Source organism: Mus caroli, chromosome 8 (assembly GCF_900094665.2).
Source record: "Mus caroli chromosome 8, CAROLI_EIJ_v1.1, whole genome shotgun sequence".
Taxonomy (NCBI): domain Eukaryota; kingdom Metazoa; phylum Chordata; class Mammalia; order Rodentia; family Muridae; genus Mus; species Mus caroli.
The window spans coordinates 113,547,515-113,562,749 of record NC_034577.1 but is presented as its reverse complement, the minus strand read 5'-3'; the positions used below and the strand labels follow the sequence as shown (position 1 = coordinate 113,562,749).

The 15,235-nt window shown below is 45.0% G+C and overlaps 1 protein-coding gene across 6 annotated transcripts in view; it reads right to left on the bottom strand.

Moving 5' to 3' along the window:
- The window catches only part of Zc3h18 (zinc finger CCCH-type containing 18), a 50,764-nt gene that overhangs the window by 14,307 nt on the left and 21,222 nt on the right, over nt 1–15,235 (bottom strand). For all 6 annotated transcript variants that reach the window (XM_029480521.1, XM_021169726.2, XM_021169728.2 and 3 more), the window contains 4 exons: nt 4,886–5,034; nt 4,501–4,593; nt 3,677–3,834; nt 1,145–1,262 (listed from right to left, as the gene is read on the bottom strand). In XM_029480521.1, the coding sequence (XP_029336381.1) occupies nt 1,145–1,262; nt 3,677–3,834; nt 4,501–4,593; nt 4,886–5,034 (518 nt within the window). The remainder of the gene's footprint in view (nt 1–1,144; nt 1,263–3,676; nt 3,835–4,500; nt 4,594–4,885; nt 5,035–15,235) is intronic.

Below are 15,235 nucleotides of genomic sequence, written 5' to 3'. Positions count from 1 at the left end.
GACACATACACACAAACACATACATGTTAAAAAATGCATACAAATTAAGAGTGAAGTTACCCCAACCAATAAATCCACAACTTTGCCAGCACCAGTCTGTAGAAAGGAGCCCACACCACAGGCCCTCCCATGAGTGACCCAGCTGATTCTTAGAATGGCTGTCATGCAGGCAAGGCCCCACCACAGTGCTTATGAACACGTCTGAAGGAAGAATGTATCCCCTTACTGCAACTCCCCACTGCTGCCTTCTTTTCCTGCTTTAATACTCAGCATTAAAACTCAACAAGTTCAATAATGGCAGAGCTGACAGGCTCTGGGCCTCTGGAGGCGTCGGGAGACACCATGCAGGCTCCTGTGACGTTCCTTCCAGCTACTCACTAGACTGAACAGAGAACAATTACTGTACTGGGCATCCCACCTCCAGGAGGAAGGAAGCTGTGGTTCTGGGCTATAGGGGAGTCTGCATAGCTCATACCTATGGACTCCTGGAGTCAGTACTTCTCTTCAGTGCTGTGACAGCCGATGGGTGGTATGTGAGTCACGGCACATAATAACTCAGGGGCTCCTCTCTAGCCTTTCCTAGAGCAGGCTTCCCGAGCAGGCTGAGAGTGAAGATGGAGCAGGCAGTCTGGGGCACACAGATCTTTATACACACTAGGTTCTCAGGACCTGACCAACATGGCAAGGCCAGCCAGAGGCACATCTGTAACCAGCAGACTAGATGGACAAGAACAGGGCTACAAGCGAGGACACTAAGCGCGACACGACACGCTCAGGAGAGCGACAGTCCCGTGGAGGCTGACACTGACTGTTTACCAGCACGGCCAGCCTTATAAAACCATGGCAGCAACAACGATTCCAAGGAAGCTCACAGGACACCAGATGACCACAAGCCTAGCCAGTGGCTGCCTGCACAATCAACTTGGGCTCAAATTCAGGACTATGGCTAAATACATTTTGCTAAGTGAATAAGCTCACAGTGGATAGATACACCACAGGAGGAGTGACTGCTGCTGGGTGAGGAAGCACACAGCACTAATTGTACAGCCAAGACAGGAGGATGATGGATTTGAGGCTAGCCTAAGGTTCATACTTAGACCCCGTCTAAGGGAAGAGGAAAGTTTACACACGTGATCATACTTACGCGATAGTTATGATACGGCTCTGCTTCTGTATACTGCACCCTGAAATTCTCGTACTGTCCACCACGCCAAAACCGCTCTATCTCATAGTCATAATAAGGGTCTGCATAAGGCTCAAGTCTGAAAAAGGAGCCAAAAAGAAGGAAATTGTGTCATTTAAGAATGCAACAGCACAAACTCTACATAAAGACAAGCCAACAGAGTCCAATCCCACATAACAAAAATACACCATGACCGAGTGGTGTCTGCAGCTAAGAACACAAGGATAGAACACAAGCAATAGGACAGCGGCACACATTAGTCAATCTGGGGGGAAGATTTTTAACAGGTGAAGACAAAGAGAAACTGTCTGTATCCATTTCTAGAGAAAATACTCAACAAAATAGGAATTGGCATTTTCTTAACGAGATAGAAACATATTCTTAAAAGCCCTGTAAGGACTCTCAGGATGGCTCAGACAGTGAAACACTAGCTGTAGATGCTTTGTGTTTCATCCTAGAAAACAAATCATCAACAATTCCACAAAGCTGTCCTTGGACCCCCACACCATACATTATATGCACAGACACACACAGAACAGTAACAACAGTAGCAGCACTTTTAAGGCCAAAGCTGGAGAGAAGCATGGAGGAATTCTCTGGCATTAGGATACAGTAGGACCCGTCCTCACCTGCTAGTGTATGTAGATACTGATGACAAGACTGCCCAGAGGAGCCCAGAGAGGTGGAAACACAGAAAAACGGTCTCTATCTGCCATCCTGTGACACTACACCTAAGCAGCCCAGGACAGAGCCAGGTCATACAACCACTCACTCACTCACTAAGGCAGGACGAAAGCCTCACACGGAGACCTAGCTCCTCACATGCAGCTAGGGCAGAGGCATAGAACCACTTGCGATAGAAGAGGGATAGTGCTTGGGAACGACACATATTCACCCTGAATGTCACAAAGCAACAACTAAGTGAGAAGACGTGACAGAGCACTCTTATCAGCATTTGGGTTCACCCTGCACTGCTCATTAGTATATTCCTAGAAAAACCAGTGAGGATATTCCCAGGCTAGACAGATACACTGACAGCCTGGTCTACATGAGAAAGAGACACGAGCCTGGCCAGAAACTCAAGGAAGAAGGCAACCTCTGACGCTTGACAGCGGCAAAGAGCTGCGAGGAAGCACCATTAGACGTGCTTCATTCAGTGCAGGAAGAAAGCAGGCCCAGGGAGACACGCTAGGGTGGCACCTTTTTGTGTCCCCAGTACCTCACTACTCACACCTGGAAATCATGCCACTATACTGGTGAGAAACTTTATAAACAAGGGGAGATATGCAATTGACTAAAAGAGTAACCGTAACAATGTAGCTAAAGTCACCAAAATGTATAAGCTGCTTACTTTTGGAATTCTCAGTCTTTCTGAACCTTGTAATGCAAACCACAAAATGGAAAGCTTGTGCTGTACACCACAGTTACTTTTTAACCCTCTTAGCTGCTTTCTATATGCGCAGGCAGGCGCAGACTCGCACCTGCCCAGCCAGTGCAGAGCTCCAGGGCGTGAAGGGTGGCAGGTGACATGTGTTTAGGGGTGAAGGTGGGAGGTGGCTAGGCAGTGATGTTGAGGCACAACTACTTTCTCCTTCTTTTCATCCTTTTACCATCCAGTAGCCAGAAATGACAGAGATGAGAACCGCAGAGAAGAGTTTTATGAGACTATGACAGTGACTCAACCGGCAATTCACAGCGTGGACTACCACTTATCCCCCATGTCCTAAGTCCACACCGTGCACCCTCGGCAGGCAGAAAGGAGACCCATCATCTTCCCAGGAGGGTTAGGAGCCCCTGATGAAGAAGCAGAGAAGGAGCACCTTCCAGGCCACCCCGTTCCCCTGGGTCTGACAGTCAAGTCTCTGCAACACACAAGTCTCTACTGAGGGGTTTGTCTTCCTTTTTTTTTTTTTGAGATAGGGCTTCTTTTCTTAGCCCTGGCTGTCCTGGATTGCTCTTTGTAGACCAGGCTGGCCTTAAGCTCAGATCCACCTGCCTCTGCCTCCTAGTGCTGGGATTAAAGATGTGTGCCACCATTCCTAGCACTATTGAGATTTAAAAAAAAAAAAGACCAGCATTAAATGTTTGAGAAAGGAACCGAAGAGATGGCTCAGTGCTAAGAGCCCTTGTTTGATGCGATTCCAGAGATCACAGTTTAGTTATCAGTTCCTGTGTTGGGCAGCTCAAACAGCCAGGAACCCCAGCTCTAGATCCAATGGCCTCCTTCAGCCTTCGTGGATACATACACATATAACATAAATGTTTTTCATAAAACCTCCGTTCCCCAAGCAGCTGAGGAAGAGGTAAGGAGACAAAAGTTCAGACTGTGCCAAGCTTGTAGGAACTTCAGGAGTGTACCTCAGAGGCAGCCTCCCAGAATGGAACTAAAGGGTTCTCCACAAAATCCAGAGTACGGAGGGAGACAGTGCCCTGGGCACTTGCACTGGCGACTGGTAGGGCATGAATGGGGCAGGGCAAGCAGAGGCTCCTTACGTTGTGTCTCTGACATCTCTCGGGACTCGAGAATTCCAATCTCGGAAGACTTCATTCTCCTTGTCAAACTCCCGGTCGTCTTCACCAATGGTTACTGTGAACCTTTTTTCTTCAAAGTCGGGCTCCTGCTCTTTCCGAATGGTTGCTTTTTTTAAAACCTAGTCCCAAAGACAGAAAGCCATTCAAAAATAAGTTTGAAATAAGGGGTTCCAAGGCCACTGGAAGGAACACAAGGAACCCGAGCCCTGCAGAGAAGGGTGTGGCAAGTTCAGGACTCAGCCAGCTTCTGCGGGCCTCAGAGGATGGTCTCTGCACTGGTCTGCTGTGACTCATTTACACAGGAGAGCACTGGGGATCAGCACAGGGCCCAGAAGACTTCAGAGCAAGCAAGGCCTTCATGTCAATCTCCCTGAAGAGAGAACTTGGGCACTGACAAGACAAGGCTGGGTGTCAACAGACTCAGGGCCACAGTGGGCAGGCAAAGGGGGTCCTGAGAGAACCAGCAAGAGCAGACAGTGGGTGTGGGGGGCAAGGAGTAGCTCCCATAGAAAGGTAGGGATTGTCTCACTGCTAGAGTGGCGGCCAGAAACACTTAAAAATGTTAACTCTACATCCACAGAGGGTCTCTCTGGCTACTGAGATTTGCCTGAGACTGGGTCTGAGATGGCTAAATATTATTTCTCATTCTTCTTAAAGAAGCCCAGAAGTGTTCTCACTGAGTCCCCACACACCCTGTGGGTCAAGGAACTGGCAGTTTCGCTGGGCCCGCCGGTCCCCTGGAGGGACACCCTGTGCTTTTCCACCAGAACACAGTGAGCTCTTACCTCTTTTGCATGTCGGAGTCCACGTTCCCAGGCACTCTCTGTTGGGGGCTCTGGAGGGGGTGGAGGCAAAATTTCATCAACCACTGGCCCACCCTATTAAAAAATGAGAAGGAAATATTGAGGTACTTAAAAACCTACTAAGAAATGGGGCAAAACATTTAACAATCAAGCCAGCTAGCTGCACACAGCTGGCTGTCCTACCCAGGTGCCCATGTGCCCCAGCATCTGAGGCTACTTCTACACAAGCACAACAAGCCCTCAACAGGCGCTCCTTGACTCTCAGGTGCGATGCCTTCTCCATAGGAACACTAGTTTGTCTTCAGCCCAAGATTCAGACAAAGCTCAGGTATCCCATCTGGTGGCAACTAAAGAGGAGCTCACGCACCCAAGGGTTGGCAGGCATCAGTGGGTGAGGTCCAAGAGGCGGGGCACCGTTGGGTGGGAAAGGCTCCGCTTTGGTGATGAGGGAGTAGTTACCCTTGTCATTCACTCCAGGGTGGATAAACCGACAGCTCATTCCCCACGTGCAGTTTCCTAGGGAAACAAAAGTCCAGTGAGAAAGGACACCAAAGAACCCAACTGTGGAGGGCAGTAGCTGGGGGTGTGTGTATGTGTGCAGCACTTACTGACATCTTGGGAAGCAGCCATCCAACCTGTTCCTGCCCAGCTAGGTCACTGGACCTCTGCCTGAACAGCCTGGCCTACCTCCCTCTGCGCACACAGGCATCCCAGGCTTACAGAGGTGAGCAGGGCAGGTCTGGGCCAATGGTTCAGGCCAGGCACTTCCATGAGATAACATTCCCTTATTGGGAGCTCTGCCTGGACCCCCAAGGGCCTGCTTATAGTCAAGTCACTCAGCCGGTTCCTCACCACAGATCAAAAATATTCTTTGTGGTTCACTGAACATGTAGAGACATTTTGTATCTCCACTCCGTAAACAATATAGTATAAAAAGGACTTTTTCATGCTGTGTCCAGGATTATAAAAGCACTTAGAGAGGGTTTACATTACAGGAGGGTATGTGCTACAGCATCTTTTAATGAGGACTTGGATGTCCTCAGATTTGGATACCACAGGACCACGGAATAAAGCAGAGAAGCCATAGTCTCTAGAGTTAAAGGGCAGAGGCAACACTGGCGCCTCCAGGGAGCTCTGGTGGGTGTCTGGACATGTGTTTTGACTCATGCTGAGGTAGAAATAAACAGGAGGCACGAATATTATCAGATCTCTGTTGAGTCTGTCCCAGGGTGGCCTTCTCCAAACTACTTCAGGATTATTTCTGGCCCTTAAATGTATGATATTAAGCTATTTTAATTTATCAAATCAACCAAAGTACAATTTTATACTTTGCTCATAAATAATCAGTGAAGCCCGGGATTACTGAAGGAGCTATTCCATTTTTCAGTGCTTTTGCCTCATCTATACATACGTCACTAAAAATAAAAAAAAAAAAAAGAAAAAAAAGTTCTATGTACACACTAGTAGAAGCATCTAAGATTTAAACACATTTCCTAGCTTAATACATATAAACTTAAATAATTTAAAACTATATTCAATCTGAAACAGATATTCCAGTTGAACGTTCTTGCTAACAAATCATGTTTTCCTTCCTGTAGTTAAGTAGAAATTATCACTTACTACTTAGGAAAAAGCCAGGTCTCATCTTTAAATACCGTGACTACTTTAGCCTATGTTAAAAGCAACTCAACACAAAATATAAATAAAGCATAAAATATACTCAAAATTGTTTCCCTTTAAATACAAAACTGACAAAATAATTTTTCTCATTGCTAACAGTATTTCAAGTGTTCCATGGGAGCTACATGAGGTTGGACTTTGAATGCAGGCACATGACTAATGGAGCCAGGCATCTGAAGACAGATGCAAACGCCATCCACTTCTTCATCGTCAGCTCTCCATCTGCATCCGCTTCTTAACCTTGTTCATGTGGTTAAAATGTAACAAAGCTCATTAGAGAAAGCCAGGAAGTACCCAAACGTATCAAGTATATATATTATTATATACAGAATACTGAAAATACACACCCAGTTAGTTAAGAGTTTATTATTTGCTTTAAAATTTCAAAACAAAACAAAAACTAGAAATCCCAAACTCACTGTCAACCCTCACATCACTCACATGGGCAGAAAAGGGAGAAACCATATGCATGGGAGGAGGGAACACAATTGAGGAAGGTGAGGAGAGGGCAGAGGCATCCCTGACAGTGTCAGGGTGACAGAACCCAGGTTTCAGGTAGCTAAGTTAGGTCCCTGTTGAGAGTGTTTTGACCCGTGGCCACCTAAGTAATGAGAAAGATGGCTTCAGAAAGAATAGCCACCCCACTACCCAGCCAGAGTAGACAGCCTGCAAACACTGGACCAATGAATGACCAAGGAGTGCAGGAACCCCATTTATAGAGGAACATTTTCATGGGGCTGGGGCATATATACTATTGCTGGGACTGTGGGGAAATGCCTTCTGGGTACACCCTTCTCACTAGGTACATGGGACTCAGGGCCTCCTTGTACATACTAGGGACATAAATTATTGTCTAGCTACATTCCTAGCCCTTTTACTTTGTTTTGTTAGTAAAAATTACTTCCACAATTAAAAAAAAAAAAAAACCTCATGCGAGGGATGGCTTAGCAGGTAAGGGCTCTGGCCACTCAGCCTGATGACTTGAGCTTCATCTGCAGAGCCCACACCTATCTGTTGTCCTGAGCTCCACATATACACTTGCTCTGCCCTCTACAAACTTAATTTCTTTTTTCAATTTTCAAGACAGGATTTCTTTGCAGATCAGGCTGGCCTAGAACTCACTCTACCTGGAACTGTGTATGGAGAAAGCTGGCTTCAAACTCAAGAGAGATGCACCTGTACCACTCGGATGCTCCTGAGTGCTGGGACAGAAGGTGTGTTACCATGCCTGGCTATTCTGCATTTCAGAGGGCTATGTTTGGACATAGGGTTAAAAAAAAAATTTTTCTTAATTAGATGGTCCATGTCTCAACAATTCTTTTATTAATATTTATGCTTGGGTAGATGCTGAATTAAATAATTAGTAAGTCCCAGCAGTGGGGTTTATTACCTATCTCAATGCTTAACATTCCTGAATGAAAGATCCACAGCCTTTGCATTTTGATATGCCTTAATCTGGACAATAGCTGGGCTACTGCCTAGCCTCCACTACTGACAGAACCTAGACGCCGCACCAATAACTCCAAGTTTACAACTTGTTTACAACTAAATTCTGTGCTCTGTCTTGGCTGCTCTGGACCCAGAGGGCTGCCCAAATGGGCCAAGCTCTCCTGGCTCCTTCAGATACTGGCCATGCCTCTCTGTCCTACACTCTTATCAGGCATGGTGGATCTCTCCTTTTCCACTCTCCCGGCACGGCCAAAATTGAACACAGATAAGAAATTAGGACAGAAGTTTGTACAAGTTTAGCATGCAAGATTCTGGGGTTCATGGCTTAAGGCTAGGGATGCGGCTGGAGAGATGGCTCAGTGGTCAAAAGCACTGGCTGCTCTTCTGGAGGTTCCGAGTTCAAATCCCAGCAACCACATGGTGGCTCACAACCATCTGTAATGGGATCTGATGCCCTCTTCTGGTGTGTCTGAGGACAGCTACAGTGTGCTTACATATAAATAAAAATAAAATCTTAAAAAAAAAAAAAAAAAGACTAGGGATGTGGATGGCAGGCTAGTGATCTAGCTGGGCGCTCTCTCAGGTTCTGAGCTGCTGCGAGAGCACAAGCCATGGAGACCAACAGCTCCTGCTGGGAGAAGGCAGGCTGCAAAGAGCAAGCCTAAATCAAATACAGACATGGAGGAACTAATGGCAAGCTAGGAGACAAGGCTCTGAAAGCAACAAGACTCTTGCAATATGGGAATTCTGGGATAGCTTGGTGTGGCATTCATTAATAAATCAGTCCACGGGAATGAATTGAAGTTAAATATGTAGGAAAAGATGTTAATGCAAGTTAAATGAAAAGAAAGGGGATATAAATATATCCATAGATACCAATCTCTTGAAAAGGGAGGAATGAAGGAGAGGTTCATTGTCTTATGATAGAAGGGAAAAAGTGGTAACTGCTTTAAATGTTTTTAAGTAAGTAATAAATGTTTTAAATGATGTTAAAGAGATATTAAATCTCCACAGAAGGGAGAAATAAAGAAATCCAGAATTGGGCAGTGGTGGTGCACGCCTTTAATCCCGGCACTTGGGAGGCAGAGGCAGTCAGATTTCTGAGTTCGAGGCCAGCCTGGGCTACACAGAGAAACCCTGTCTCAACCCCCCCCCCCCCCCAAAAAAAATCCAGGCCTTTGATCTTAAAGTAAGAAACAAATAGAAAACCTAGCTCAACAGATAATAATTGTTCTAATTATCAAACTGAAGGTGATTATAAGTTTGGTTGTATTAACGGTATTACTAATCCTCTAGGAGAGAGGCCAGAGTACAGCAGGCCCTAAGAAATGGAGGCTACAAAACTGGACCGGTGGGTTTCAGGTCACCAGACCAAGGACACGCTATTTTGGGAGAAATGCTCTATTTCTGTTAACAGGAAATGAGAACAGGCTTTGAACCCCTTCCAAAGTAATGTGGATTAGCTATGAAGATCTTGTTTACAGACAGGCAACATGAATTGCTGATCCCTCCACATGGGAACAGCCCTGAAACTGGAAGAAACATAAAAATGTCTTCAGCTGAAACTTCAACTGAAATTAGCCAATAAATCTTTTTGGTTACAGAATCTTTAAAATTAATCATGCAGCCGGGCGTGGTGGCGCACGCCTTAAATCCCAGCACTCGGGAGGCAGAGGCAGGCGGATTTCTGAGTTCGAGGCCAGCCTGGTCTACAAAGTGAGTTCCAGGACAGCCAGGGCTACACAGAGAAACCCTGTCTCGAAAAACCAAAAAAAAAATAAAATTAATCGTGCAATCCTCCATATGGCATGGATGAAGACTTATTACAATTGGTTATTGATCAAATAGCTCATGAAAAAGGTAGTTGTCTTTCACCTGACCAGACAATGAGCAAACTTCATCCGTAACTGCTCTGTGCACCATGCACAATCCAAACAAATATCTTTAGAGAACTAAAACTTTAGTTGTAAGATTCATCTATTGCAGAGTGAAGCACCCTGATGCAACGCTGACAAGCTCCTCCGTAGGGATGCTGAGGTGACTTGCTCGCCAGCTCCCTGTCTCAGCTGCAGCTGTTTCCAGAGACTCCCTCCCAGAACAGGTTCAAGAATGGCTGCTGATTTCTCATGACCTCGGTTCATCCAGCCTTTCAGACGGGTGCGTTCAGAACTTCAGTTAAGCCCTGAACTTTAAAGGCATGCAGAGACTGGATAACAGATGCCAAGGCTAGCTTTCTTAAGGCTAACCAATCTTTACTATTTTACTACCCTCTCCCCACCCATTAAAACAATTCATCGCCCCAACATTGCAGGAAGCAGCTCTGGAGTGACCTCCTCCTGATCCCTTGGGATCGGGTGTCTGCTTACGGTTATTTTATAAATGGGTAGGTTGTCATTTTAAGGGATAATTTGGAAATGGTCATAATTTCGGACAGGGAGGAAACTAAATAAAGAGCGTAGACTTGGGGATTTCCATATTTCCTTTCCTCTTCTCTATCCCTTCTTAGGTAAAAGGAAGGGTGTTAAAGGGAAAGAAAGGGGATAGAGTAATATAAGAAATTAGATATATGGGGATGCATAACTAAATTTACTCATAAGCAAAACATTATAGTTATCATCTTGCATTGGTAGAAATCTTCACTTTTTTTGTTTGTTTGTTTGTTTGTTTCCCGAGACAGGGTTTCTCTGTGTAGCCCTGGCTGTCTTCAAACTCAGAAATCCGCCTGCCTCTGCCTCCAAAGTGCTGGGATTACAGGCGTGTGCCACCAGTGCCCGGCAAAATCTTTACTTTTTGATGTAGAATTGAAGTAATAATCTCTTACATCGGTACATAATTTATATATTGATACAGGTTTAAGGTTTTCATTGAGATAAATCTTTGAATATTAAAACAAAACTTTAAATTAATATTGTTACTCTTAGATAGGCATTGTGCCAATGCAACTCATTTAAGAATGTAGGGCTTGGACCTAGTACTTCTAATAGCTGCTACTGCAAACTATTTAGGATGATAAAGTAATGCAAGTTAAAGGTAATATTAGATTCTGACTTAATTACAATAAAGTGTTTTCAAAATTATTGCAATAGTAAATAGCTAAGAGTAGTCAACGTTTAACAGTTCAGAAAGACTATATGTAGTTAAGTCTTCAAAGCATCAGAGAGCCACAGAATATGGCATTTAAAATCTTATTAATAATCAATAGATCTTTTGACTAGAAGACACATCTGTCCCGACAGTACCCTCTTCCCACTTCAAAGAAGATACTGAGATCATTACCTCCAACTAGAGTTGATACAATTGTGGCAAACTAGTCACCGGGTGAGAAATACCCTAATTTCATTCTGCAGACAATTACTGTTCAAAAAATGGACACACAGAAGCAGGATAGTCGACTGCTAAGGTCTGTCAAGACAGGGCAAACTAGTTCTTCATAATCCCTGCTTTACTTAAGGTCTGTCAGATGGTTCTAGCTGGAAGGCTGAAGACAGATGCCCCGACATTATGAGGGATACGGAGGACTGTCCAGCGAGTCAGCTGTCTCTACAAAATGTATACGCTTTGAGAGCTGTGTCTTTGTCTTTGTGCTTCCTACATATTTAAGTAATATTTCATTCCTCCTCAGATCTCTGACTACAGTATTGTTATAATTATGTTCAATATGTATATATGAGAGAAAAGAATCTTTTTAATTGGACAAAAATGGGGAAATGTAGTAGGTTTGGCCTAATGTTGCTTGTATTATGATGATAATCTGGGTCCCCAAAATTCCCTACATGAGGGTCCACAAGTAAGACACTGAGGGACTCTTCCCCCAGTTGGCTCTGAATGGTAAATAAAGATGACACCAGTCCACGGCTGGGCAGGGAGACAGAGCATGACTTTTAGGATTCCCAGGCTTGGGACAGAGAGAAGCAGGAAAAGGAGATCCACCAAACCTGGAGGAGGAGGAAGAGGAAAAGGAGGAGAGACACAATGCCTGACAAGAGTGAAGGACAGGGAGGCACAGCTGGCATGTTAAGGAGTTGAGAGAGCATGGTCCAGTCAGGGCAGCCAAAGTAGAATATAGAATTTAGTAAGTAATAACTCAGGATTATTGGCAGGAGGTGGATTAACCATGTGGCGGTTCAGAAGTAGCCCAACTGTTGCACTGTTTAAAGCATATCAGAACGTAAAGGCTGTGTTTTTCATTCAGGAATGTAAACAATTGGGGAGGGTAGCAGGAACGCACTCCCGAGGTTTATTTCTTAAATAATTAATTCAACGGGTAGATATTTGACATAAAAATTTTATGGTAAAATGAAGTAAAATCAGGAATATATGTGTGAATAAAGTGTATATTCTCTAAAGAGCATACAGTAGAGCCGGGTGGGTATGACAGCAGACCTTTGATTCCAGTACTCAGGAGAATGCCTGGGCTACATACTGTCTCCTGTTCCCATGTCTCTAGAACCTTGTGCAGAGGTAGTTACCAACTTAGGGGTAGTCAAACATGTAGTCACCAAATGTCTACCCATTTTTCTTGAATATATTATACACTCTGACTTGATCTTTACTGCTCTTGTCTGTAAGCAATTTAAGAAAAAAAAAAAAAAAAACAACCTATGTGATTAGTAGCAACAGACCTAAAACTGCATCAGTAATACTGACATATGACTATGGCAGATGTCTCAGCAGCAATCGAAGAAGTTCAACAGATGGCAGGAAGTGGCTGCCCATCCATCACCTGCTGGCCACAGTCCCCATGTCTAATGGCTGAGATTCATCCATACAAACGTGCAAATGCCAGCAAGAGCAAGCACACGGTAGCCATGTGCATGAGCAACTGCATGTGTCTGTTAAGTCCAGAAATGGCCTTTAAGCTTGTGATCTATCACTTGGATCAGTTCTCATCAGCTGCATGATTGCCACCATAGGCAAAGCACTTGCCACACAGTGAAGATAGTTTTACACTGTCACTTTACAAACAAAACACTTGTTTTGGTCCAGAGCGCACATTCTGACAAAGTGGTCTCTATCACACGCCGTGGTTTCCTTTTCAGCCAGTCTAAGCAGCTGCAAACAAGCAATAACCACAGCCCGTGCATGAATGTCAAAGTGCTTCACTGGTTAACAAACTCTTCTTGACAGGAAGGCAGACTACACAGAAATACAACAATTAAGCCTTAAGCAATTGAGCAAACTGCAGACCTATAGCTCTGTGCCCTTACAGGACTTAAGACCCAGTGGCTCAGGGCACATAATGGCTCCTGTGACAGGAAATTTGTGTGTCCTTTCTCTCAGCTTAGAGACATGAGACTACAGCTTCTCTCAGGAGCTCAGAGCTGGATAAATGCCCATGCTGGCTTGCATGAACCACTCTGGGAGAATCCTGCCTGTCCAGGGAGCCTTTGCTCCTGAACATGATTTCTACTAAGAAATGTCAATTATCTACTTAGATATAAACATGTCAGCACATGTCTATGGAGTATGTAAACTGGGAGAAGATGGCATCGTCTACTTTGAGCAGATGCATGCTGAGGCAGGGTGCACATTCAGTGCCGATGCTGGTTCTCTGTGCTGCATTTGGTGCGTTGGTGGGGCAGCTATACCAGGTGTGATGCATAGGAGGCAAGGCCTTCCAGAGGCTCTTCAGTCACACCACAGCTCTCCAGTTGTGGGCGGGAAGTCCACCCAGCGTAGAGAGCCTGGGCACTGGGTGGTCTGAATTGACCTTCCAGGAACTCTGCTCTAACTTTTCAGAGTCACCTGCAAGGCTGATGGACACTGGAAAGCAGTCATGCCCACAAGTCCAATTCTCATATGGGAGAACAGATCTGAACACCCACACACTGACTGTTGTCTCTTCTTGAAAATATTTACTTACTTTTATTTTATATGCATGGGAGTTTTGCCTATATGTCTTTGTATGTGTGTACCATGTGTGTGTCCTTGGTGCCTGTGGAGGCCAGAAAAGGGTACTCCTGGAACTGGAGTTACAAATGGTTGTAAGCCACCATGTGTGTGCCAGAACTGAACATGTGTCTTCTGCAGGAGTAGCAAGCATTCCCAATTGCTAGGCCACCTTTCCAGACTCCCAGAGTATTGCCTGCAAAGTGGCAGCTTTCAGCCTTCATGATCTGGGCCCAGCTCTGAGCTCTATCTACTAGCTGCTCTGTCTGTCTAGCCTGAAGGCTACCATCCTATGGAAGGGTGTGCACTGAGCAGTCTCACTAGAGTGGTAAGTCCTTAAGGACTGAACTAAGGTGAGGCACATACAACTGGGCAGATTTACTCAGAATCACTGGGTTATACATTTACAGTGGCAACATTTTATGGCATGTAATTGTACCTACCTCTGTAAATCTACAAAACAAACAAACAACCAGTCAGAGCCAGGACAGTGGTGCACACCTTTAACCCAAGTACTCAGGGTTGGGGGGCACAGAGGCAGGCAGATCCTGGTCTACAGAGTGAGACTGTCTTTTTTTTTTTTTTTTTAAGATTTATTGATTGATTGATTGATTGATTATATGTAAGTACACTGTCGTTGTCTTCAGACACTCCAGAAGAGGGTGTCAGATCATTACGGATGGTTGTGAGCCACCATGTGGTTGCTGGGATTTGAACTCCGGGCCTTCGGAAGAGCTAAGAGCTGTCGGGTGCTCTTACCCACTGAGCCATCTCACCAGCCAGAGACTGTCTTAAAATTAAAATACACAACAATATCCCTGTCAAAATTGAAGTTTTTTTCCTTACTAACATAACTGAGGCTGGCCTTTACATATGTGCGCTCACAGTAGGAGTGTCTTACTTACCACTATGAAAACTGCTCTAATTTCAGAGTCCCTGAATGGTCTGGAGAACTCCCATAGGCTACAGGCCACCCCGAGGCATTCCAAGTTATAAGCATGAAGGAGAACACACACCGATATGACATGCATAGAAGGGCACATAAGAGCATGAAAAGGGTGCACATCACTGAACATCAGGGAGTCCAACAACCCAGACACGCCCAGACACTGCTAGAAAAGCTCCTGACAGAGTGGGAAAGATTAAAGGGTACAGCTACAGTGGAGCTCCTTGAGTGGTGATCTGGTGCTCAACTTGAGGTTCAAGGCTCTGAGTTTCACTCCCCCATACACTCCCTGTGAACATCCAGCTTCGTTTCTGGATCAACCAAGCAGGACCCTCATGCCCACACACAAGTGTTTAGGTGGTCACATTTTAATTCCTCTTGAACAAACACAACAGAGGGCTTGATGCAGCAGTGTGAGTAAGAATGACCCCTCCCCCCCCCTTAGGTTTATATATCTGAATGCTTGGTCTCAGTTACTGGGACTGTTTGGGAAGGGCTAAGAAGTGTGGGTTTGTTGGTGGAAGGGTCAGACGTTGAAGTTTCAAAAGCCACATGATGCCCAGATGTCTGTCCTACTTGCAGATAAGGCTCTAAGTGCTCCATTACTACTGCAGCACCATGCCTGACTGCTCTCCACACCAGTGGTCATAGATTCACCCTCTGAACCTGGGAACTTCCAAACAGACTCTTTTTCTCTAAGTTGTCCTGTTTATGGTGTCTCATCACAGCAATTAAAAAGTAACTAAGATAGAT